The 26,784-nt window shown below is 33.0% G+C and overlaps 2 protein-coding genes across 4 annotated transcripts in view; both read left to right on the top strand.

Annotated features, from left to right (window-relative positions):
* The window catches only part of LOC111047212 (dipeptidyl peptidase 3), a 29,752-nt gene that overhangs the window by 276 nt on the left and 2,692 nt on the right, over positions 1-26,784 (top strand). Inside the window, exons 2-9 of one of the 3 annotated variants that reach the window (XM_039427137.1) lie at positions 8,558-8,745; positions 19,586-19,774; positions 20,582-20,695; positions 21,202-21,429; positions 21,819-21,959; positions 22,492-22,635; positions 23,780-23,910; positions 25,381-25,634. In XM_039427137.1, coding sequence (XP_039283071.1) covers positions 8,623-8,745; positions 19,586-19,774; positions 20,582-20,695; positions 21,202-21,429; positions 21,819-21,959; positions 22,492-22,635; positions 23,780-23,910; positions 25,381-25,634 — 1,324 coding nt within the window. In that variant the 5' untranslated portion in view covers positions 8,558-8,622. Of the gene's footprint in view, positions 1-8,557; positions 8,746-16,278; positions 16,508-19,585; positions 19,775-20,581; positions 20,696-21,201; positions 21,430-21,818; positions 21,960-22,491; positions 22,636-23,779; positions 23,911-25,380; positions 25,635-26,784 lie in introns of those variants that run through there. The other 2 variants (XM_022332908.2, XM_022332907.2) reach the window with 2 other exon arrangements.
* On the top strand, positions 28-7,146 carry LOC111047214 (jmjC domain-containing histone demethylation protein 1-like). The gene has a single exon (XM_022332909.2). The coding sequence runs from the start codon at positions 859-861 to the stop codon at positions 3,058-3,060; it is 2,202 nt and encodes a 733-aa protein (XP_022188601.2). The 5' UTR covers positions 28-858; the 3' UTR covers positions 3,061-7,146.

Raw genomic sequence — 26,784 nt, 5'->3', positions numbered from 1 at the left:
ATTTATCTTTTAATTTTACTATTAATAATACTTCTTAAAAATAATGGTTAATTTAATTTGCTGTTCATAAATTTATTAACTAAATTTGACCATTGTTTTGCCTATTCTCTCGAAGCCGACGACAGTTATGTATTCAGACATTTTACTTTTGCTTCAGATGCCATTGCCAACAGTTGTGGTTCGTGAATTGCGGATTGTGTAGTATGTGATTTACGTATTTTAGAAATGTTGAATTTCATTTGAAACTTTTTAAAAAGTTGGTTTGTACTATCATTTGGTTGCAATTTGGTTTGTTTTCCGTATTTGGATAAATATTTAATTCAGCTTGAGTTAATTTATCTTCGATCGAATACACCATAGACCTAACCCCTTCAGTTATGCTGTGACATAGTTTTCAAAAATGTGGCTTTTCAAACAGATTTTTAAAAACGTTTCTATAAATACCTTTCTAGTCTGTGAAGTGATTGAAAATTAAAAATCTAATCAATACTATTTTGGTACAATAGCTTTAGTTTTTTTGTAATAGAACTACGTGCAAAAGTTTGTGCACGTTATGGCCGATCTGGATTTGTTTATAAGTTACGAGTGCTTGACAATTGTTTGTGTTCAACGCCGATTCTATGTACAAAACTGTAAATAGAGTATTTGATTGTATTTGAACATTTATTAGTGACTCATATGAATTAACTACTCTTGAAGAAAAAGACAATGGATTATAACGCGCTATAATAATACTAATAATACAAAGTTGATCGTGTTGCAGTGTGTTCAATTAGGGTCTTATCTTTATAAATTCAACTTTTAATGTAAATTTCTCTTCAATTCAATTTATTCAAATAAATCATACGTTGTTTTAAAATGAGTAATTCTAATAACGCCACTGGAACTGAAAAAACAAGGAAGCTTCGTGACAGGAAGTTTAGAAAATTGTATTCAGATGAGTGGGCTTTGGCAGACGATGAAATCGACGGACATCACACTTTTGATCTTATTGATAAGTTGGAGAGTGATCGATTTTCTCAAAACTATGTCAAGGAAATGCAAGGTGCTGATTTTAACATCCAGTACCTTCAAAGTAATGGCTTCAAAACTCCAATTTTGTTTAGAGAAAAATCGGGGCTAGGTCTTCAAGTACCTTCAAAGAACTTTTCTATAAATGATGTTAAATTGTGTGTTGGATCAAGAAGAAAACTGGATGTTATGGATGTCAACACTCAAAAGAATTTTGAAATGTCGATGAGGGAATGGGAAAGATATTATAACAAGAACGATAGAGATCGGCTTCTAAATGTTATTTCCCTGGAATTCAGTCATACCAAACTCGAACATTATGTGCAAGCACCATCTGTTGTCAGACAAATTGATTGGGTTAATTCTGTTTGGCCTCAGTTTTTGAAAGAATCACAGTGCTCATCCACCAATGCTATTGATGAAATGAAGTATCCTAAAGTTCAAAAATATTGTCTGATGTCTGTGAAGGATTGCTACACAGATTTCCATATAGACTTTGGAGGAACTTCGGTCTGGTATCATATCTTGAAGGGTAGCAAAATATTCTGGTTAATCCCTCCTACTGAACAGAACGTTCAAGAATATGAAAAGTGGGTTTTGTCTGGAAAGCAAGGAGATATTTTCTTTGGAGACACTGTTGATTCATGTGGAAGGATTTTACTGACAGCGGGTAATACATTTTTCATTCCTACTGGGTGGATACATGCAGTTTTCACACCCGAAGATTCACTTGTATTTGGAGGAAATTTTCTGCATTCCTATGGTATGGACAAACAGCTTCGTATCGCACAAGTAGAAGATACAACTCGAGTTCCAAAGAAATTTCGCTACCCTTTTTTTACGGAAATGCTATGGTATGTCTTAGAAAAGTATGTTCACAGGTTCTATGGAGTAAGTCATCTCGATGAAACAGATGAATCAAACAATGATGTTCTGGATAAATATGTTCATCTCACACCTTGGGAGTACAGAGGATTAAAAGCAATAATATTCTTTCTCCATGATCTCCCTCTCAATAAGAAAAACATTCCTGACTTGATCACTGACCCAAGAGCATTGGTGAAAAATGTGAGAAAATTGCTTGAAGAACACAGAAATGATGACCCGGTTTGCGCTGTAACTGGTGAGCCAGTTTTGAAAGCTCCTGCTGAGAAGCCAAGAACGTCATTACCCTATGTGAGTCCTGAAAAGAAGGTTGTTCGAAATCAAACTAAGGTAAAAAAGAGGAAATACAAAAAAACTGGCATGTATCAATTGAAGAAAAAAGGAAAGGCCCAACGAAGAAGAACAAGATGCAGGAATTGTGAAGCTTGCCAGCATTTTGACTGTGGAGAGTGTATCTACTGTTTGGACATGCCTAAATTTGGTGGACCTGGTAAGGCTAAACAGACTTGTGTAAAGAGGAATTGTCTTCAGCCCGTACTGCCTACTTGTGCTGTTTGTAAGTTCTGTGACTTGGATGGTTGGGGAGAAGTCATAAAATTTCCAGTGGTAAGGAAAAGCCATGAAGGTAGCACACTGATGGAGTGCTGTGTCTGCTATGATATCGCCCATCGGGAGTGCATGGAAGAACAATGTCCAGGAACCAAAGGCATTAATAACGACGATCTGCCCAACAGCTGGGAATGCCCCATGTGCTGTCAAAACGGTAAGAATCTCGAATACAAGCCACGTCACTTCAAGGCAAGAAGAATCAGGTCTGTGGACGCGAGACTATCATCATCCAGCAATGGAGCTTACAACACTATGAAGCCGGAGAATGCCGAGATAAAAGGAGAGAACGACTACTACAGCGATGGAGAAACGTGCTACAGTCCGCATTCCACCAAGCAGTCGGAAGATGACGTCGACGATGATGATGATGATGACGATGATGACTCAGAAGAGCAGTGTGACTCGAGTCCGGTGCGCCACAGTGGTGCTGGTGACTCGTTCAAGCGAGCCAGCTCCGAAGGTTATGCTGACTTGTATGGAAAACGTGGCAGACGACAGTCACAGTCAGGCTGCGGCAACGAGCAGCCCAACAATGTTTGTATTGATATGGTTTAACTTGAATAGAGTCATGCAACTCTTCTTGCATGCTTCAATCCGCTTTGGTGGTATGAATCTTCAAGTATGACACTTTGAACTTGACAAATCTTGAATCAATTAAACTCCAATTAAAGTGATTGTATAATATTATTTGCCTTCTTTGAAGTGCCGGTTTTTACTAGACTGAACTAAACATTTTTCGGTTGTCTTTAATTAAGGATCATTTTAATTTTATTCCAATCAATAAGTCAATATTTATTACAGACTCAAATTAAAAATATCAAAAGTTGTTAGTTGAAACAATTATTTTCTTTGCTAAATGTAACTCATTTGTCATTGTAGCCCTTTTCAATGCTGTTCGAACATTCTGAGCTCCCTATAAGTACATTGCAAAATTTTTGAAAAGTCGATATTCATCACATCATTTATTTAATGATGATGTGTAAACGATAATACAAAATAAAATAGTCCTTCACTATTCTAATCAATGAATGAAATACTTTCTGAATTTGTTTAAACTCTTGTGAACACAACAAAGCTTGGTAAAATATGAGTTTTTTCTATTCATTCCTAATTAGTTAATCATTATTATTGCATTTTCTTATTCATTGAATATTGTTCTGATAATTATTTTATGCATGTAGCATGTTTGTAACAGTTAACTCTATTTTGACGGAATTGGATAAAAAGGTGGTCGAAATTCTTCACTTTATAGATTCAACAGTAGTTTTTTAGTATGCTAGCCTATTCTATTTAAACAAAATATTATTAAAAATATAGATTTCAAAAATACTCTTTCAATTAAACTTTAGTTCCCGGAGCTCTATTCAAATCCAGTTATTCAGGGTGTACATAGAAGAAAAATAAATTTACCTTGAGTTTTCATTAATTTTAACTAAAAAACATTCTTTCCGTCATTGAATTATTTCTCTTGTTACCAAAACAAAAAACATCCAAGTTACCAAAAATATATTTCAGTTACCGATTAAACTAAAGCACACACTTATTTAAACAGATCTAAAAATTTTCCGATAACTATAAAATTCTAAAATATTTCAAATTAATACTGGCCCATCAATATCAGTGACAATTGACAATGGTTATCTATTTATCTATAATATTATAAAAGAAGGTTTTGACTTGTACCTGTACGGGATAGGTAAAATTACTCTGTAATTTTGACAAAATAATTATATTTTATACTGTTTTATGGACATAAGGAGATTGCATTTTACAACACAACATTTCCCCTAGTGCGAAGCACGGGTTTCATCTAAAGCTAGTTTCATCTAAAGCTCGGCTTCTTCGCAGGATAGGATATCACTTGGAGAAACCTAATTAATTTTGAAAAAGTTGCTTTTCTCCAATAAAACCTTGCAGAAGCTTATTCAGTTTGAAAATCCGAAAGATAATCTCTCAGTCAATTAATATAACTATTGTTACTAATTCAAGCAAAGTTGTGAGCAAAGAACTATTCAGCAATTTTCATTTGTGCTTATTCCGAACTTGACAAAAACTTGAAGAGTTAGATTTAATTGCATGAATATCAAGGAAAGCTTCATAACAGAGATCAAACAAATGATCTCTAAATATTCATAATTGACTTATTAACATTCCAGTTCAAAACTTGAATTGCAATGTAATGCTTTTTCATTATTGAGTAAATATTCAAATAGCCTACAGCATATGTATATATAATTTTTTCATGTATCATTTCTTCATTCCATTGAAGTCATTATATAATAATTTATCATTCAGTATTAGTATTGAATATACAGTTTCATTTTTTCAAATATCTGAATTGATTCATTACTAGAATCAACATATTTTTTTCCTGACACATTAGGTAATAATTGTAATTCAATTCTTATTAATTTATTCAAATAATTAGTTCAAAAAATCACTTGCCCTCTTGACACATTTTTTATAAAACATCACAAAGTATTGTTGAGCAGAATGGAAAATGCTTTTAGAAGTACGTTAGATTAGATTTGAAGATGAAAAAAACTGTAGAACTAACAGGTTCTAACGGTATTTTAGATATGAATCATCACACATAATCAATGAAAAATTATTGATAAAAGTAGGATGGATACTAAGATAAATAGTAAGAGTCAACATCGACTTTATATTGGCCTCAAATTGTGATTACAAATTGAATTATTGTAGGTTAAATATTATGGTAGGAAGAATTATGATTACAAATTAAACTATACTGGATTAATTATAAATTATTTTTAATGCAAAAGTGATAAAAAAACTGCTTATGTAAATGTTCTAGAATATTATTAAATAAAATGAATGGAATCTGCACAATCGTATTCTTTACTTTGTGTAACAAGCTACTTAACGTTAACAAACAATATTTTTATTATTGTTTATTGAACTAATCATCAGTCTCTATTTCACTAGTTATATAACATTCTAGGATAGTTATTTAATACTAATTTTTTACTTTAATTATTGTATTGATTTGAATATTATCTTAAGAAATGAGTGAGCTTAGATTTAAGGGAATTATTAGAAAAATTAAACATTGTGTGTGCTCAATTGTGATTTGTTAGTTTCTACTATTTCTAATAAGTTTATAATCCGTAGTTCGCTAGTTTCTATACTACAAAAATGTAACCTTTTTAAAATTTACTCAAATAATAAGTTAGATGCAAGCTCCTGTAGAATTCTCAAGAAAATTACCTCGGATAAGTTAGTTACAATCCTGGTTCAAGATGTTATATCGATTTGGGTGTCCATAATGATGAAAACTACTTGAATTGATATTTATCATAGAATACTTACTTTGTCAAATCAATTTAATCTAATTGAACTCATTAATAGATTCGCAAAATCTTGATCAACTTCATGAGTAAATACAGTACATGAGTTTCTTCTATTAAGGGCCGTTTGCACAGTCAAAGCTTAAACTCGATTTAATTAGATGTTGGCTTGAACTCAAAATGAAACACATTATAACAAACGAGACTTGATACGGATTTAATCCAGTTTAAAATGAAATTTAGTTTAAACTGTCACTGTGCAAACGGCCCTAAGTGTTTACAAACAGTGATCGTGTATACTGATCACCGTATTTATCAGAAATAAAAAATAATTTTCAATCCACAATTTGAATTGCCAACTACTGGCTCAGTCAAATCTTTTTTGAGTTTGAATTAGATTTTTAGAAAAAAGACTGATGCATTTTTAGAATTTAGAACTTTAGAAAGTATGTAATTCAGCATTGGTACCGTGAATATCGATACTGAGTCTTCTCTCAATTTGCTATATTATGGTTTACTTGGTACCGGTAGATAAATTATATGGTGATTGTCTTGCCTGCCTCTCTCTTCCTAAATACATGTAGAACATTTTAAACCATTGTAGATTATTATCGGCCCATTCTATTTATTTATATACAAAAAATCGTTGATTAAAAGAAGCAATAATTAAACTTTAAATTGTCTCTCTTCAAATTTTAATAAACATTCAAAATCAATTATATAATTTTCAAGAAGTATATGACATTTCTTTTCTCTTAATTATTGTGTAATTTAAACTGAAAATTACAAATTTGAAAACAGTCTTTCCTGTTCCCTCTTGTGAAATATACTTTTTGTGTCCCTAGTCTTGGTGTAAAATAAGCATTTTGGTTTGACTCCAGGATTGTTATTTCATTTTATTACTGGCTTTTAATTCGCCAGTCCAAGTATTGATAGACTACATACCACATTACCTCTTAATAAGCTTAATAAATTGTATCATTAAGCAATTCGATGAGACTGCAGATATATTTTTAAACTATTTTGTACTACTTTTCCAATAAAAACCAAAAAGATAGCCTATAGGTCTACTAGGCTATATCGATAATTATTTAATAAAGTGATTATTTTTCTCTAGATCTTGTACATTTTATATGTGTGTTGATGATTTAATTGAAACCGTCTTGTATTAGAAAAGAAAGGTGAATTAATTGGAAATTCATTATAGCTGCAACTCACTTGCAAGTGAGATAGAATTTGCTTTCTTGTATTGTCGCATTTAGCTCATGTATTTGTTTCCTCTTATTCTAGTACTATTAAAATGTATGCTTATGCATTTTTTGAAAGAATAGTTTTTTTATTTTTATATTCAAATACTCCTTATTGTAGTTATTCATAAAAAATGGGGTGAATAATATTTGAGTATCTGATACACTATTGGAAAATAAAAATTGTCAACTAGCCCTACCTATTTCAATTGATGGTTTTATTTTTTGGAGGTAAAATGTACGAAGCAGTAAAACACTAGCTGTGACGGAAAATCTCATTAATACTTAACATAATATATTAATAATAAAAATTATATATAATTTTATAATAAAAAGCTCTCAATAAGGAAGGGTACTATGGTGGTATTTTACAAAAATGAAATTAAGTAGCCCTGAAGGCATACGTTCTCATTAATACTATTTCGGTTCTTTATTCCATGATTGAAATTTCAAATTATTTGTTTATAAAGTTGAGAGGCTGTTGATTGAGAACATGTTACGGTATCCTAATAATCTTTCTCCTTGAACTACATAATTTTTCCAATGAAAGTGTTCATTCAGATATTATTCATTCTTCATAGGTTCGGTAACAAGCCTACAGTGTATTACATACTGTATTTTTAAATTGATTGATTCAGTTTTACAGTCGGTCTAGCCATGTTAATAAACAATAATCTTTGGCTTACTTGACCAGTTAAACAAAACATGCATTGGTTTTGAAATTTTAAAACACGTGAAAGGTAGAATGGATCAGATATTTTTGAAAGTATAGGCCTACTAGAAATTGCTTTGTGTTTCTTATTATTTGTCATTCACATCCAAGAGAATGTGACTAAATGGAGACACTTACTACTGTTGTGTGCTCTTTTAAAGTCTATCCAGACTTTTTGTGGATGAGTAGGTGTAATTGCATGTAGTTTTTAGCTATTTTCTGTAAACAAATGGTAAAGTCCCTTGTTGAAGACTTTTCTGGTGAAAAGTATGAGTTATCAGTGCCACACTGTAATGAAATTTATAGATATTTTCAAATGAATGGTTATTTTCTATTATCGTTTTTACTTCGATTTTTATCGAATTCTGATTAATTGGATAACAATATATCCAACATACCTACTGTAATGTGCTTCTGAATAACATAGTAGTGAGGCTTTATTCACGTCAAACTCTACATTGCAAGAATAAATCCTGTGGTGTCATTCCTTTAAATTGTGTGGCATTCACATTATAATTGCTTTTGCTATGCCACAGTTGCAAAGTTCCTTCTAAGTATACGGTATTCATTTTCTTTATAAATTCATTAAGTGGATATTCTCTGACATTTAGCATCTTGATCTCATTCTAAAAAATAGAGTAAATTGGCGTAACTGGACAACATTTTCTGGAAAATCATCAATTTTGTTGGATTGATAGGCCTGTAAATGTGGGGATGACTGTCATCCTAGAGGTTTCTCTTTCTGAAGATTCTGAGCCGTAAATCTGTGCGGCCCTTTGCAGGTTTTGTTGATGACTTCTGTGTTGATGAAATCCTAATCTCACTTGGGTAGCAACGCAGTTTGAAGATGTTGAGTTCAAAGCTAGTGCCAGCTCTAGGCAGAGTGCACAGGTTGTCACGTGTTTACAAAAAACTAGTGCATCCCTGTGATATTATCCGCAGTGTGGGTGGGAATTTATTAAGAAGACAGGTAAGAATAATATTATTGTTGAATATTGTTATTGGTTTAAGATTGATTATGAATCCAACATACTATGTGCCGGTTGAATTTAAATCGTTTTTAATTCCTCGAGAACCAATCAGAGAAGCCTTCTCTGAATGGTTCTCGTGAAATTAATCACGGTTAAAATTTGACCGGCTATTGTGCAACCTGGCCTATTTATTTCTTCTTGTCTATAAATCATTCTTTTCATTTCTGCCGTTCAAGTGCTGAGGTAATATTAATGTTCTGTTCTATCACAATACAATGGTGTAACAATAGTGTAGCTCAATCTCCTCTTTATGGTTATTTTCACACTTCACACACTTTGAATATCTAACAGCCTCCATACATAAAGAGAAAGAACCTCTATAATGCTTATTCTCTATACTGTACCTCTAGTCGTCTAGTATATGGGTATCTCTCTGATCCCCGGTCCTTGCCTTACCTACTACCATAGGTAAGGAAATCACTGCTTTTAAAAAAATTAAGGTACCCCAATCTCATTCTCAAATTTCTAGTTTCAAGGTCTCGTGAGTCCAAAGAATAGGAACTCTATTCCTAATCAACGGATTGACTTAGAATTTTGAACTGAAGTTCCTTACACAATAAGAAATTCAATACAAAATGGAGGGAAATTAGTTGAAAACCATGTTTTTTCGATAACTGTTCTAATGATTTTTTCAAATGTATACCCTGGTAAGCTAATATTTATACGCCCTATCAACTGACATGAGTCTCATTTCTGCAAAAATGGCAGGAGCTCCGCAAAATTCTCTAGAAAAATGGATTTTGCTGGATTTTTCAAAAATGGCTTGACTGAATGTTTTAAAATTCAAACCCTGGATAACCATGAGCTCTATGAACTGACATGAGTCTCCTTGCTTGAGAGACTTGCAGGGGGTCCCTGAAAAAATAGACTTTGTTAGCTCCTCTCATGCATGAGGTAGTTGAGTAGAAAAGCCGTTTATTCAAAAAAAAAAACAACTTGTTCGAGATCCATTAGAAACCGACACATTATCTGCAGAACAGCTGTATTGGAGAAGTTTTTATGCCAATGTCGACCAGCGCCAGTGTGTAGGGTGGTTTGCCAGCGCTGGCCGCCTCTGGCCTTCATTGACCTGCGTTGGGTAACCAGGCTGGGCCTACATGAGGCTGCGGCATTAAAATAATCGAATTTCACATCTTCCGTTCCTGATCTAGGAGGAATACTATCCAACCACGCAAAACTTCATAGTTCGTCTCCCGACCGGGCGACTTTTTTCAACTTTAACAATGTTCAAACTTTTAAAAATTAGTTATTAGATTTTTAGCCCAGGTGCTAAATGCAGGTTTAATGCTCAAAAGAGGGTACCGTATAGAGGGAAAATTTGAGAAGACAATTTTTGACAGCGCAGTTCTGTATAGAGTACAGTAGTAAGAAGGTAAACATATCAAAAGTCCCTGTAGAATAACAACATATGTTTTGAATTTGTTATTACTGTTACTAAGTCTCCAAACAAACTCATTCCAATTCGAAACCTGTATAGTTCAAGTTATTAAAAACCTTTCTAAAGGTATTAAATACTTATGTCGTGTTTACTCTCATTCCTATTACAATTTTAATAACTTGATATTGTGAAATTAATACGATACTAAAGCCAGACAAGTTTAGTGTGGATTCAAACTTATCAACTGCAAGCAAGGAATGGACACATTGGCACAAAACTTTTCAGAACTTTATTATCAGTATCGCACCACAATCATCAGACTCTGAAAAGCCAAAAACACTTATCAACTTCATCACTCCAAATATTTGAATTGAATCGCTGCCTTTATTAAAAACCTAGGAGGGCGAAGTTAGGGCGCAGCCGGCCCTCTCTTACACTTAACCCTCCATACAATTCTAAGTTACAACTAAAACAACATCATAACAATGAACTAAAGTAAAAGAAAACAATAACTTAGAAAACAAATTAACAAGAAAAAAAATATAAATATAATAATTATATTTAATTTTTTATTATATTATAATTATATATTCTATAAATATAATAAAAATAAAAAAAGAGAAAACTTGAACTCCTTTCGAATTTAGGTACGTAAAGGGGGTTATGCAAAAGGAAGTAGAGAAAAGTGAATACAGTTGAGAATTTTCAGTCCAAATCCATAGATTATTCCGGTAGAAGAAAGGAAAGAAGGGAAAAGAAAGAAAAGAAAAAGGAAGAAAGAGAGGAACCACTCATACACACACACACATACAGACTTGAATTACGGGTTAGGGAGCATTCCAGCCGTTATAATTATAACTGGAATGATATAGCCCTCTAATTATATCCTATAATTGTAATTCTGTGCTATTAAGTAAGGACTGTGAGTTTAAAGCTGTGACGGCTGAAAGAAATAGGAATGATTATATTCGTGACACATTTATTGCTGGAATGAAGTCTCCTACAATTCGCCAGCGTTTACTAGAGAATGTTGCATTAACACTAGAAGAGGCATATAGTCAAGCCAGATCCCTGGAACTTGCATATGAACAATAATTAGCTTTCCAATCTTCATCCCAACTACATGCAACTTCTTCCCAAAATACTCAAGCAAGCAATTTGAATACTGTTTCAACATCACATAATTTAGAAAACTGTTTATTAGCTGCTGCTAATAAAAAATGTTATTTTTGTGGTAATGTGAGACATCCTCGGGTCAGCTGCCCAGCTAAAAATACAATTTGTCATAATTGTGGAAAACAGAGGCACTTTGCTAAGGTCTGCAGGTCGAGTAAATTACAAACCAATCAATCAAAAAAAGCTAAAAATATTATGAACTCTATTGACCTAGCAGCTTCGCCCGGAGGATTGACAAAGAGTACAGTACAAGCCCTGGTTAATGGAAAATCTGTCTCTGCTTTGATAGATACAGGGAGATCTCTGAGTCTTATAAACAATACTACTGCTCTTAACCTAGGTCTTCCTATAAGACCAGGTAGGGGTAGGTACTGTATCAATGGCGACTACATCAATCACATCCAATATAACAGGGCAATGCTTAGTAGATCTTGTCATTTTTGATCACTGCTACAAACAAGCAAATCTTTTGGTATTACCAGAGCTTTGTGCGGATATAATTGTTTGACATGATATTTTGAAAAACCATGAAAGTATTAAAGTAGTTTTTGGTGGAAAAAAGCCGCAGTTAACCGTATGCAGCGTGGCAGCCTCAACTGTAGAACCGGTGTCATTGTTTTCTAATTTAAAACCGGAATGTAAACCAATTGCAATCAAATATCATCGACACAGTACGGATGATTTGAAGTTTATTGAAAATGAAATAAGTAAAATGCTTAAAGACTATGTTATAGAGCCCAGCATTTCTCCATGGAGAGCTCAAGCGTTAGTGGTTACTAATGAAAATCATAGGAAAAGAATGGTCATTGATCACTTCAAAACTATAAATCGTTTTACATTACTGGATGCTTACCCGCTACCAAGAATCGATGATATTTTAAACAAAGTTGCAAATTATGAGTTTTTCAGTACTATCGACTTGAAAAGTGCATACCACCAAATTACGATAAGGAAAGAAGAAAAGCAGTACACAGCATTTGAGGCATGTGGTCAACTCTACCAGTTTAAACGCATTCCGTTTGGGGTCACTAATGGAGTGGCAGTGTTCCAACGTGTAATTGACCAATTTTTACGGTCTGAACAGCTACAAGACACTTATGCTTACCTTGATGATGTTACAATCTGTGGCAAAACACAGGAGCAACACGATATAAACTTGAAAAAGTTTATCAAAGCTGCAAACAAATACAACCTAACTTTCAATAATGAGAAGTCTTCATTTTCATTGTAATCAATCAACTTGTTGGGCTATCATATATCTAACAAAACTATCAAGCCTGACCCCAGCCGATTGGAACCACTGAAAAATTTACCTCCACCTAGAGACACTGCATCGATGAAGAGGACCCTTGGTATGTTTTCACATTATGCATCACTAATACCAGATTATGCCACTGAGGTGATTCCTCTTGCACGTACTGCATTTCCCTTGTCTAAAGAAGGGTTACAATCGTTTGAAACTAAAAAGTGAAATAATTGAATCTGTAGTAAGCTGCATTGACCCTGAAGCACAATTCATTGTGGAAACTGATGCATCTGAGAGCACCATTGCTGCTACATTGACTCAATCAAACCGTCCAGTTGCATTCTTCTCAAGGATACTTTCACCAGCAGAACAAAGACATTCAAGTGTTGAGAAAGAAGCACAAGCCATTGTAGCACAAGCCATACCCTACTCAATTGATGAAATCAGACGCATAACAAACTCCTGCAAAGTGTGTGCTGCTGTCAAGCCCAAATTCTTCAAACACAAAGGGACTCATTAAAGCCACGTCTGCATTTGAACGGCTAAATATCGATTTCAAAGGCCCTCTGCCTTCATCAAGTCGAAATCGTTATTTATTGGTAATAGTAGATGAGTTTTCACGGTTCCCTTTTGCTTTCCCATGTCCAGACATGTCATCATCTACAGTTAAATCAAGACTGAAAACCCTGTTTTCTACGTTTGGGGTTCCTAGTTACATACATTCAGACAAAGGAACATCATTTATGAGTCAAGACTTGAAAAATTACCTAAACTCGCATGGAATAGCAACTAGCAGAACCACTGCTTACAACCCAGCAGGTAATGGAGAGGTTGAAAGATATAATGGTATTCTATGGAAAACGATTGAGCTAGCATTGAAATCACTTAATTTAGAAATAAAACAATGGGAGTCAGTTTTAGAAGATGCTCTTAGCTCAACAAGAACTTTACTCTGCACAGCCACAAATCAAACTCTTCATGAGCGTATGCTCTTACACCCACGTAGATCTGGAAACAATGGTGTTTCAGCTCCTTCTTGGCTTCTCAATTCCGGCCCTGTCTATTTTAAAAAAAATCAATCGAACATCTAAATATGAGCCACTTGTTGAAGAGGTCCAACTTCTACATGGAAATGCTGAGTATGCACATGTAAAGCTACCTGATGGAAGAGAAACCACAGTATCAACACGTCATCTTGCTCCAGTTGGAGAGTACAAAAACAGAGTCACGAAGAACAAACCGATTCTGAAAATGATGAAAATTCTCAATTACCAACTTCCCAACCTGAACTTGAATACTTCCATAATCCTCAAGCAACCCAAAACCAAGAAAACGAAACTAGTACTACTGCCGAGAGCTTACAACCTAGACAACAGACTACTGGACAAGAAAACCAAAATACATATCCAAGAAGAAGTTTTAGAAATAGAAGACCTCCTAATTATTATTTGAATGATTACATTCATTAACTCTTTGGGGGGGAAGAATGTAGTATAACAACATATGTTTTGAATTTGTTACTGTTACTAAGTCTCCAAACTCATTCCAATTCGAAACCTGTATAGTTCAAGTTATTAAAAACCTTTCTAAAGGTATTAAATACTTATGTCGTGTTTACTCATATTCCTATTACAGTCCCCACCTCTACCCTCTGTGCTAAGGGGGTGGGGATGGTTTAAAGTACTATTTTTTGGTTTCTCGCATAAAACTCGAAAACTATGCTCTTATCTTAGGAACTTGACTGTCATATAACAAATAAAAGCTTACACAATTTCCTACAATATTCAAACTTTTTCTATATCTCCTCTAGTTTTCGAGATATCCGCTCTTGAAGGTGTGACATTTAAAAAAACCGTTTGCCTCCAATTTTTTTCTATGTTTGCCCTTATAACTTTTTAAAAATCGATGAAAAAACCTTGCTTATTATGAGCTTATAGGGCATTGAATTATCTTTAATTTGATGTATAATTTCACACTTTTACAAATTTCCCTGCAACTGTTGCAGCAGATTTAGTAATGAGTGTGAAATCTCCAGTCTTGCAACAATATACCAATCGACAAAGACATTTGGAGGGCATGTCTTGAACACAATTTTTGACTCAAACCCAAATTAATAATAATAATTCAATTATTAAAATGTTCTATACGGTACAAAGAATTGAGACAAAAACGCTAATAAATTAAACGCAATTTGAAGATCAAAAAATGAACGAATTATTAAGTAAAATACATGGTAATAGTTATTTGTGCAACTAGTGCGCAAAGTGACAGTTTGCTGCACCGAAAGAAACGTTTACGAATGGTTTCTTGAGTGCAGCAGAGGAACTTTGCGCACGTATTTCACATTAAGTTTTTCCTACAGTTACCATTGAATATGAAAAGTGGGTAATTATGGGTAAAATTGCCTGAAATGCATCAAATGTTTTTCTGTGTAATTTTATTATTGATAAAAACCTTAATCCTAAAATCCTAAAGTTCTCGTTGCCCTTGGTTATAATATATAATGAATAATAATTAGCGCGTTGTGCTTCGTTGCACCTCTGCTCACTATAGCAGCCACAGCAGTCACTGTTACCAACTTCATTTTGATTTTGCTGCACTGTTGCTCCATATAACCTACTAAGTATTTTGCGTTGCCATGTTGCAAATCTGGAGTGCAGAAAAATTTTTCCCGCACTAGAGCGGAAAAGTGATTCTTTGCGTTCTGTAATCAGTGCAGCAATGGCCACTTTTCAACGTAACTGTAGGAAAAAATAATAACAAGTAAAATGTAAATACAGTAGTCTACTATTTGATAAAATTACAAATTCAACAAATAGTCCAGTCACTATATAACTTACATTGATGTTTACAATAATTATATTGTAGTTTTGATTGTAGTTGGTATATTGTTTGGATACATAAGGAAGTCCAAAACCAATTTTTTCATGCAGAATTTCCTTTCTGAAATTTCCATTTGACATAAAAAAGGGGGTGTGCTTGCAATTTATATTGTAGTTCTGATTTTCTAATATACTATTTGAATACATAAGAGAAGTCCAGAACCAATTTTTTCGTGCAAATTTTCCTAGTACTAGTTACAGATTTCCATTTATATTTAGTTACAGATTTCCATTTTGTATTTTCCAGTTTTAGCTATTTCTGCCAAATCCAGTAATCGAACAGAAAAATTCGCCTTTTTTCAAATTATGAAATATATTGAGATTATAACATCCAATTCTATTTTAGAATTCCATAATCTAAGAAAAGGCGATAGAGAATTTTTCTGTACGATTACTGAATTGGCGAAAATGGCTGAAAACTAGAAAATGAACCGAAAATACGAGGTTTCTGGGCCACTCTGTATCTAGCACAAGGAAAATGTGTTATACTAATCTTATATAAATGTTACCTTATAGCAATAATAGTTATACAATCAAAGTTATATAATCACACTTTTTGAGTGAAGTTGAGGCTAAAAATATAATCACACTTTCTGAGTGGAGTTGAGGCTAAAAATTTAATTTCATCACAAAAATTATGAAGGAGATAAAAAGTTTTTGATTGAATTTTGCGATGCTTCCCTCCTTCACTACAGTTTCTTCCGCAATAGTTCTGATTAGTCATTCTTATCGTAATCACTTGTATTATTACTGATAACTGGAAAGGAAGTTCATAGAGCGTTCTGTAGCTTACTCATCATTCAGTCTGATTCAATCTCCACTTCAATTACCCGTTTCAAGTGTTATTCAAGTTATATTGATTATAATTATTCTCTGTTTTGACGTAGCCACTTGGGTGTTTTAGTTTGCTTCAAATTGTTCAGTTTTAGCTTAGTCATTGTATTTTTAGAAAACTCCTATTCTGATTTTTGAATATTGGGTATCACCTTAACATAAGTTGAATTACTTCAAAGATACAGGTAAGACATCATACTAGTCTTAGGGCCTACCCTGTCCCATATTAATGAGCATTTCATACATTTGGGTTTAATTTATTAATTCAATTGATATCATTGTGCTCTAAATAATGTTCACATTATTTTATTAGAAAGTACTCGGGGAATCTGTCTTTGTCTTAGAATTTGGAATAAGTAAATATCACCTCACTTCCACATGAATAATTGCTGTTGTTAGAATGAAACAACTAATTATATAGTTCTCGTATACCGTATATAACTCGGTCTCTTACCTCATATGCAAACTTGCAATTTATTCTGCTTCCTCACTCTGTCAATGGTATCTGATTTTCTGACAAAAAATTCAATTTATGGTATTATACAAACAATATAAGTTGGTGTCTCTTCGATTTATTATGTACATCAAATTTTATTGCTTCAGACCTTACAATAAATTATGCTTCTTTTATCGTAGGTGTATGAATTTGAAGTAGAATTGAGTTTCACTTTATTGGCTGGTTGCGGGTAGAAGCTTTGATCTAAATGAGTAGAAAGTTACTACCGTACTGTATATTGTAACATATTAAATCTGGGTAGACAAAAAGCCCTAACAGAAACAGTAATAGGTCTGAAATAAAGTAACTGGCTAATATCGCCAAATAGATAATAACTAAGATTAGATAGCATCAGCTTATTCTGGCTAAATGGTACAAGAACCTAAAAAGGATTTGAAGGAAGTTTACTGCTCATAAATAGATTATTATATAAAATATTTGAAGATTGAGGTTATGTACATGTATTCACGGATCGGTGACCTAGAGATCGATCAAACCGAGGAACGTAGAATCTGACCAAAACCCCTTGGCAGAGCTTTATTGCAATCAGATGGTGTGCAATATGAAAAAACACCCGTCCACGTGGCTAATTATTAGGTAGCATGGAATTAATATTAATGTATAGAATATTAACTAGCATGCAAAGAGCATAAATAAAAAACCAAATAAAAATAATTTAATGTATTCAGGAAATAAGAGTTACCAGGCGCATGAATACCGAATAAAATTTGCATGCACCAATAGTAAAACGGCAGTTAATAGGCGGCAACTGTAGGCCAGTTCAAAAATATTTCTATATATTATATAAATGTACTAGATTCTGTGTTAAAATTTGTGTAATCTATGTTATCGATATGGCTCGAATGCAAAGAAATTATTAATCATATAATCTAAGCAATATTTTGGTATTTTTTGTAAGATCTATTTGAACCTAAATGGCGGAGGACTAAGATATTTAAATTTTATGCTAATTTGAAAGTCGAAAAGAGGATCTGTAAAACTTGAGAAGGAAGAACCAGCACTCGCCAGCCAAATGCCACCATAAGAGGACCCCAAATATTTTAGAGCGAAGTACCTTACTAATGATTTTGTAAAAGTTAAAGTTAAAGTAAATTATTAAATTTCTTAAAAGACTTCGTGATGCTATAGTGAAGCAGAAGTCATTTTTCATTTTTAATTAAATTTATAACCCCTTGGAGGAGACGATTCCGGCTACCATATTCCCGGACCGCATGGAGTTGGATCGACATCGGCGGCTTACAAGAAGATTTTCGACACGTGAGTGATTAAATTTGAATTAGTGATGGGCGCCCTAGTGCTTCGAATTAATCTGATGATCAAAGCTAGCTCGCCGAAAGGGTTTTATTATAAATTGAGAAATTAATAAGAGTAATACTTGCGCAAGTAAAATTAGTATTAAAGGTATTTAATTGAAAGAAAAATATAGATCAATATTTTAGAAATTTCTATTTAATCAAAGAAGTACGAAATCTAGGCTATTAAAACATATGCATACAATATTTAATTTTTTGCAATACAATTTGCGATAATTTATTATAGTTCTAATTCACTAGATGAATGGCTCTACCTATTCCGTCAGGTGCCGAATCTTGCACCCTGAGATAAAAATGTATATTAGATACAAATAAATCTACTAAATACTAGAGATTTTAATATATATATATATTTATTATTTATTGAATTACAAGAGTTATTGGAGAAGCCCATATCTAGGCCTATCAAGATTTTTTAAGACTGAATACTATTAGAAAACCACGACCTAATTATATCAAATCTCATGCTTTACCGACTGATGCCAAGCAGGAGGCTAATCGTTATTTAAATATAAAGAATAACGTGACAATATGTAGTAACTCATTATTATTATAGAACGAAGTAGCTTCATTGGAATAAATTTAGAATATCCTAAATGCAGCAACAAAAATAATAATAGAGTTTCATGCTCATTGAATTCGGATAAAATTTAGACTATCAATTTCAATAATGGACGTAATTATAATCAGTAAAGGAAACCCCAATTTCTAAATCTCCATACGTTTCAAGGTCCCCTGAGTCCAAAAAAGTGGTTTTTGGGTATTGGTCTGTGTGTGTGTATGAGTGTATGTGCGTCTGTGTACACGATATCTCATCTCCCAATTAACGGAACGACTTGAAATTTGGAACGTAAGGTCCTTACAATATAAGGATCCAACGATTTTGATCAAATTTATACCTGGAATAGTCATTGATAAGCTCTATCAACTGCAACAAGTCCCATATCTGTAAAAATTCCAGGAGCTCCGCCCCATCTATGCAAAGTTCGATTTTAGGTTCCCAATTATCAGGCTACAGATACAATTTAAACAAAAAAAATTTAGTGGAAAAGATTAAGCATGATCTCTACAATTAATGTTCAGTAACATTTTCACCTAAAATTGAAAATAAGCTCGAAATTCGAGAAAATGTGATTATCCAATTGCAAACTGTTGGCAACTGTTGATTCTATCAAATGATTCACTATGAAGAGATAGCAGATGTGTGTCTCCAGCGTTATTGCCCTGTCACCAGCTGGCTCAAATCTTTGAATAGTAGACTTGAGATGCGCGGGAACACTAGCGTCAGGTGATCAATTTTCATAACGGCAAGGAAAGTTGTGTGAGTGCGCCACACCAGATTTTTGTACATTGTATGTTGAAATCGTGAAATATTAAAGTATCACTGGATCCCATAATTTAACAAACGTGTTTAATGAGATTTTTTGTTTCAGTTGAGTGCAAGCAGTGCAGCCAATAATCAGTTGAAAATGTCAACAAAAGATTACGTTCTTTCAAACGATGTGCCGTTTTCTGAAGTGGATTGCTCGGAGGCGTTTGCAGCACTCAACGACGCTGAGAAGAAGTACGCCCATCATCTGAGTCAAGCCGCTTGGGATGGTGAACTCATCATTCTACTCCAGGTAAATATTATTCACCAGTAAAAACATCAAAAAATTGAAGGTTCTTAAAAAAATTGACCCATGCTAAAATTGAAGAGTCCTAGAATAGCATCGGTTACTTGATGTTGAAAAGTGGTTGACCACTTGATTTACTCTTAGTTTGCTGACAGTAGGATATTACTTGTGCGTGAATTGAGGTATGATACAATAAATGCTAGATGGAATGGGAATCGAACCCATAACCGGTGCAGCGTACAGCTATAACACACTGAAGCTGCGACACTGATGACCAACGCTGGCTTACCAAAAATACTCCATAATAAGTCATTAATAATTATAATTCGTTTAGTGATGTCAAACTCGTTTTCTCTCAACCTTTTCTTCGAATCGAATTTGAAAGTCATGGAATATGTTTTCAGGGCTGTAATTGAATCCATCAGGAAAGCGAGACAATTATAGCTGCGATAGGAATGTTACCGTATGTGTGAAGGATAAGATTGGTCTCATACATGAAACTTTATAAGGAATTTAAATAGGTGGCTGGATGAAAAGTCTATTTTAATAAATAACAAAATAACTTCGCCCAATGTATTATGGAATTTTTCAAATAAGTGTTCCGCTGTTCACTTATGTAATTGGGCATCAGTATCAAAATTATCGTATTTTAAATTAATTATTTCAAATTATCGTATTTTTAATTATTATGTAACAGGATATCTACTTTTGATATTGCAAGATCAATAGCTTTTAATGTAAACATCTAGGGACTTTTAAACTCTTAATTTGGAGGATTTTGTTTGAATTTAGAAATTTCGTTATCTTTTCCAGACATCACCTGAATCTCCGGCTCTATTCGAATTGTTCTACAACATATTTTCTGAGCATTCACTCAGTGATTTTAAAGAGGAAGCTCTAAAGCATGTTTCAAATGACGACTACACGGTAAGAAACAACGTCTGCTGTAAAAAGTAGTTGATATATCTATAAAATTTTTGCAAAATTTGAAATTAAGTTGATGACAAGATAATATAATTATTGTTCTTTGTTCTGTAGAAACCACAGTATCTAAAAGAAGTACTATTTCATATCATTATGTCGTGGCACCGCGGTAGAAACGACACATATGACGTGAATTGAAAGTTAGATTATTGTTAAGAAGTTTGAATCATAACACAAGATAACTGCAAAAAACAAATTATTGATAATGTTCATTTAATGCTAGTATGGATGTGATATCTGATAATTATATCAATAATTCGTGGTCTTGAATAGGTAATAAAAATCTAAAATATAATCGTATTTATTTTATTCATTGCATTAGGATTAAGATTTTTGAATTCTACTAATTCTTCAAATGTATAAATTACTATACAATCAACTATTTCGTATTTATCTCATCGATTGTATTCTGTGAATTTCATTTTTAATTGAAAAAAATTACTTTGCAGGCGTTCCTTGTTTACGCAGCAACATTTCTGTGGAACTCGGGTAACTACAAAGGTTTTGGTGACACCAAGTTTCTGCCGAATCTGCCCATTGAAAAGTTTGAAGCAATTATCAAATCCAGTCCAAAATATCGATTGCAACCAGTCCATATCGATACACTGTGGAATGCCTGTAAAAATTATGTATATTCGTTAACGGAAAGAGAGAAATCTCTCGGATTCTCCGAATCAGTAAGAAAAACTTCATTTTATATCAGTATTACGGCAGTCAATGAAATAAACATCTCACTGATCCACTCCAGATAATACTTTAGTAATATTAATAAAATTACTACGTAAAAATGCAGATATTATAAAGACAGAAGAGTCAGAACAGTATTAGTAACAGAAATTCTTCACATTAGATAAGTGTGTTTCAAATTCATATTTATATGCGGAGGGAATTTTTCCTGATTTTCCTAAAACTTTTCTTTAATTTCACAAACATTATTTTTCTAATTTTCATCTAACCCGTTGAAAATGTAAGGTTATAACGTCAGCTTATAGTTATAATAGGCTTTTTGGAACTTGTCAACTGATTTTAAACTTTTATTTTCAAGATATATTCTGATATTTTTCAGGGCATAACAACATATTTTTCATCAAACTGTACAGAGGAAGACGGAAAACTCATAACCGATTTCCTGAAAGAAAATAGAATGGACGGCTACAACTGCAGAACCTTCAAAACTGTGAATGCCGATGGAAAGCCTGTCTATGAGGTTTGTAGTAGAGCTGTTATCAAATGTAAATAAACTGGTCACTTAGGATATAGTGTAAAAGGTTTGATTTTTGAATTGATATTCCAGTACACTAGTGTATCCTCAATGATTATTTATAATTATAGAAATTTCAAATCATTATGATTTCCATATATTTCTACTTCATGAGGAATGGGCCAAGAAAAAGATAGAAACGAATTTCTCTGTGAATTTTGCTCCATTTGAAAGTCATTCAGATTTATAAATCTTGATTCAATTTATTGTTAATAATTATATATATATAATGTGTAAACACTTCCCAATCACATTATGTCTCAACCTGGTATTTAATTATACTGCTGAACCACTTTTCTCCATCAAGTGAGTTTTGCCTGGTTCTATCAAAATTTCAATATTGTATGCTGCAAATTTAGTGAAAAATGAAGGAAAAACTTTTGCAACTTATTGCTACAAGCTTTGCTCATAAACACCATCCAGTGAAATAAATCCTTTCTCTGTGACTTCATATTTATTGTTTTTATTTTACTTGCAGATAAGACTAGCATCTGTTGATTCAGGGTTTGATGCAAGTTTCATGCTGGGTGAAAAAGATTTCAGGAACTCGAAGGTTGTTGTCACAAGAGGCGACTATTCACCAATACTTGCCCAAGTGTGCAAGCATCTGGAAGCTGCTAAAGTAAGTTTCATGTTTCACTATTTCCATGGTTTTTCTATGTATGTTTTTCATGTAATGTATTAAGTGTACTTTTAAATGTATTCTCTAAAGTGTCCCATACTTGTGAATCGGTCAACTTTCGAACTTTTGAAATGATCAAGTTCCCTCTCTTACTTTCAACAGTAAGAAACCCGAATGATAAGAAAGTTGTTTTGTCAGTTCATTTTCTATATGCACATACCAGGCTAGACAAGCTTCAGTAAAACTACTGATTTAATCTTGACGAATTGACACTTGCCTGTCTGTGTCAGACTGCATTTATATATTTCCTTGTTAAATCTTGTGATGTTATTATTTTTGTCTGCTATAGTGTGTGTGCCTATTCCGAACTTGAAAAAACTTGAAGAGTTAGATTTAATAGCTTGAATATCAAGGAAAGCTGCTTCATAACAGACATCAAACAAATGATCTCTAAATATTCATAATTGACTTATTAATATTCCAGTTCAAAACTTGAATTGCAATGAAATGCTTTTTCATAATTGCGTAAATATGCAAATACAGCATACGCATATATAATTTTTTCATGTATCATTTTTTCATTGCATTATATTTATATAATTATAATAATTTAACATTCAGTATTATAGTGAGGTCCACGTTATGTCAGTGTTCGATTAGTAATGGTATTGCTATCCTTGTCTATCATTCAACAAAGCGGATAGCGCTATCTCTTTCTCGCTTTGCTCTGTTGCCATATCGTCTTTTAACAATGTAGAATCAATATTAATTAAAATATTTCATCTCAATTATGAAAATTCATTATGAAATTATTGAAAAATATAATTTCTTGCTTAATAAAATATAATTGATTATTTTAAACGAGAATGAACAGTTAATATTACACCAATAAACCTGTGTCAGCTACCGTCTATAGAAGACGTTGACAAGACTGAGGATCGGCAACTTTGTTCTCCTATCTTTCTCCACTACCATTATAGCGTGGACCTCACCATAGAATAGGGATTTTGATCTCTTATTCCATAATCTTCAACTCCACACAATAATTTCACTCCACATGCTCATGAATATTTTCTATAAATCATATTGTACTCATAAAATATCTTTAATAAATACATATCTATCTCATTTTCTATTTTTATAGGAGTTTGCAGCGAATAGTAATGAAAAGAATATGTTAGAAAAATATGTAAGCAGTTTCAAGACTGGAAAGCTAGAGGATCATAAGGATGGCTCTAGGTTTTGGATTCGTGATAAAGGTCCTGTCGTTGAAACGTAAGTTTTAATTCTTCAATTTATTGCCTATTTCTATGTGAGTTGCTCTCAAATTAATATTCTGGGCATTCACAGTTTATTATCTATCTTGTGTAGAATCAAATCTCCATTGTAATTGATAATATTCAGCATTGAAATTTCTGCAAGTGAAGTTCTTGATTGTAATAAAGAATCTGAGGTTACAAACAATCTCTCCAGTGTTCATCTTTCTTTAAACACTAAATGTATTAGGACCGAATGCAATTACGCACAGATATAAGCTTAGGAAGGTAAGCTTGTGTGGGACTCACAATGCCTGAACTGAGAGTCAACCATGCTGGGGAATTCAACACTGTCGTGCGTCCCCAGTATGGATATGATATGATATCCTTATAGGAGGCGCTCGGCACTGTTATGAGTCCCGGCATAGTCACTCTCAACACTGGATGAATACCCACTAAATTGCCTAAAATATAAGAAATATTAATGGAATACGATGTTCCCAATATAGAGGAATTATTTTTCAACTAGTTAATCTAGTTATCTACCTACCTTGAATAGTAGATTTTCAAAGTTAGATAATATAACATTGACCAACTTAACGTTTTAGCATAAATTTCCTTTATTAATTCATATCTACCCATTGATTCAGTTTTGGTTATTTCACTAAAGCATAAACAAATGTTATTTTAAATAAAAAAATATAAATTTCTTATTGTTGATTTGCTAAGATTCAAATTATTTATTCGCATTTCCATTGTTTGAACATTGAATGAATCAACTTACAAAAATATCAGCTTCGTCAATATAAATTAACTAAAATAATATTCAAAATGAAGTAAATTAGTGAAAAATCAGATTTAGAAGTTAATATCAAGTAAAAGAATGGTGAGGAAAAGAAAGGTAGTGTGAAAGTTGGTTTTATAATTGGATTAATATAGTCTAGACCTATTAGTTATTGCTATTAGCTATTATATATTCTACCGTCATCTATACTATAATAAACGGAAGAACTGGCTTATACACGTATTGGATAGGAAATTCACGTATGACTCATCACGTCTGAACTACTGGACTGATTAACTTGGAATTTAGCATATAGATTCTTAATTCACCAAGGATTGTTATAGGCCTATTTCCAATTCTTCAAGATTCCATTACTTCAAGTTTGTAAAGTTATTAATTAGTTCCTTGCGGAGCATGGGTTACGTACTAGTCAGTCATAAAAGTTTGATCTATGAAACAAGAATTCTGATTGTAATTTCAACTAAGCTGGTCGTACTCTCGAACTGAGTAAAGGGCTCTATTGATAGTTGAAAACTATCGTTTTAAACTTTTGTTTAGATTCCAAGAATTTTAATAATTTGTTAAATAATTTCACTGTTTTCCTCCTGTTTAGGATCTACAAGTTATTTTTTATGATACTTCTTCTTTTGTTTTTTTAGCGTCATGTAATGAGTTTGAATTAATCATAAAATTGATTTATTACAGATATATTGGTTTCATTGAGAACTACCGTGATCCAGCGGGCGTGAGAGCGGAGTTCGAAGGATTTGTGGCTGTAGTTAACAAAGAAATGTCCAAAAAGTACCAAGTGCTAGTAGACTCAGCTGAAACTTTCTTAGAAAAGTTGCCATGGGATAAGAACTTTGAAAAAGATAAATTCCTGAAACCGGACTTCACGTCTTTGGATGTGCTTACCTTTGGCAGTAGCGGCGTGCCTAGCGGAATTAACATTCCTAACTGTAAGTAGCAATTTTTTAGGTCATGATTATTAATACCTTCAGAGATTTCAACTGAACTGACTTTTATATTCAAACTAAAACGTCTTGAGGTTATGTTCATGATTCATTCCACACCTGAAACCAAAAACTAGAGAGACAATTATTTTAAATATGCATGTCAAACAGAAAATAACAAAACAAAAGATTGAAATTGTTTACTCAATCGATACGTTGATATATTTCTCCTTTTATTCCTAAAATAATCGTATTTGAATAGTATATGTAGGTATTTATTTATTCATTCAAACTTGATGAAATACAGAAATGGCTTATTCCTCAAACGGTTCCAATTCACATTCATACGAGTGCATAAATGCAGTTTATGTTACCAACATCATCGAATCAACGAATTAAAAATTCCTTTTTAAATCAACAAGTCACTGAAAGGCATTCTTATTGTAAAAAATTTATTTATGAATGTCCGAAATAAGCAAAATATTAATTCCAAAAAAGTCCTAACTTCAAACTAAATATCGGGGAACCGAGCTTCGCTCTGGAGTACAAAAGCTTAACAAATTTATTACGTAAGAATAAATTATAATATATTTATAGTTCATACAGAAAGGTTCTATCTAATCACAGTGGATTGAGATTATTTTCCAGAGGAATGCAAAAATTTCTCTTACAAAGGTCCGGTTGCACAAAAGCCGGTTAAATTTCAATCCCAATTATTTCCACGTGAAAACCAAATCAAAGAAGACCATTTCAAAAAAATGGCTTCTCTGATAGGTAGGTTGTACTGGAATTAATCAGGATTAAAATTTAACCGGTTTTTGTGCAACCGGCCCCAAGTACCTGATTGGTTACAAAAGCTCAGCAGCTGAGTCATAATTTTGTCCTATACACATGCACTTGCTCACTCACTTCCATCATCAACAGACGGCGAAATTATCAGCTGTTTTTCCAAAGATGAATAATAAATCCTTTTAATGTCCTTCAGCGAGTTTGCCCAGGGATGAGACCTAGTGCAATCGAATTTTTATATTATAAACCAACTATGTTCTGAATTTTGTGAGAATCGTTAGAGCCGTTTTCGAGATCCGGTGACATATAAACAGAAATTGTTCGTTTGATAGCATAGGATTTAAAAATTGCCGATTTATAATGAAAC

The sequence above is a fragment of the Nilaparvata lugens genome, chromosome 4 (genome assembly GCF_014356525.2).
Source record: "Nilaparvata lugens isolate BPH chromosome 4, ASM1435652v1, whole genome shotgun sequence".
Taxonomy (NCBI): Eukaryota; Metazoa; Arthropoda; class Insecta; order Hemiptera; family Delphacidae; genus Nilaparvata; species Nilaparvata lugens.
The sequence above is the reverse complement of the archived record's forward strand: the minus strand, read 5'-3'. Positions and strand labels throughout refer to the sequence as shown.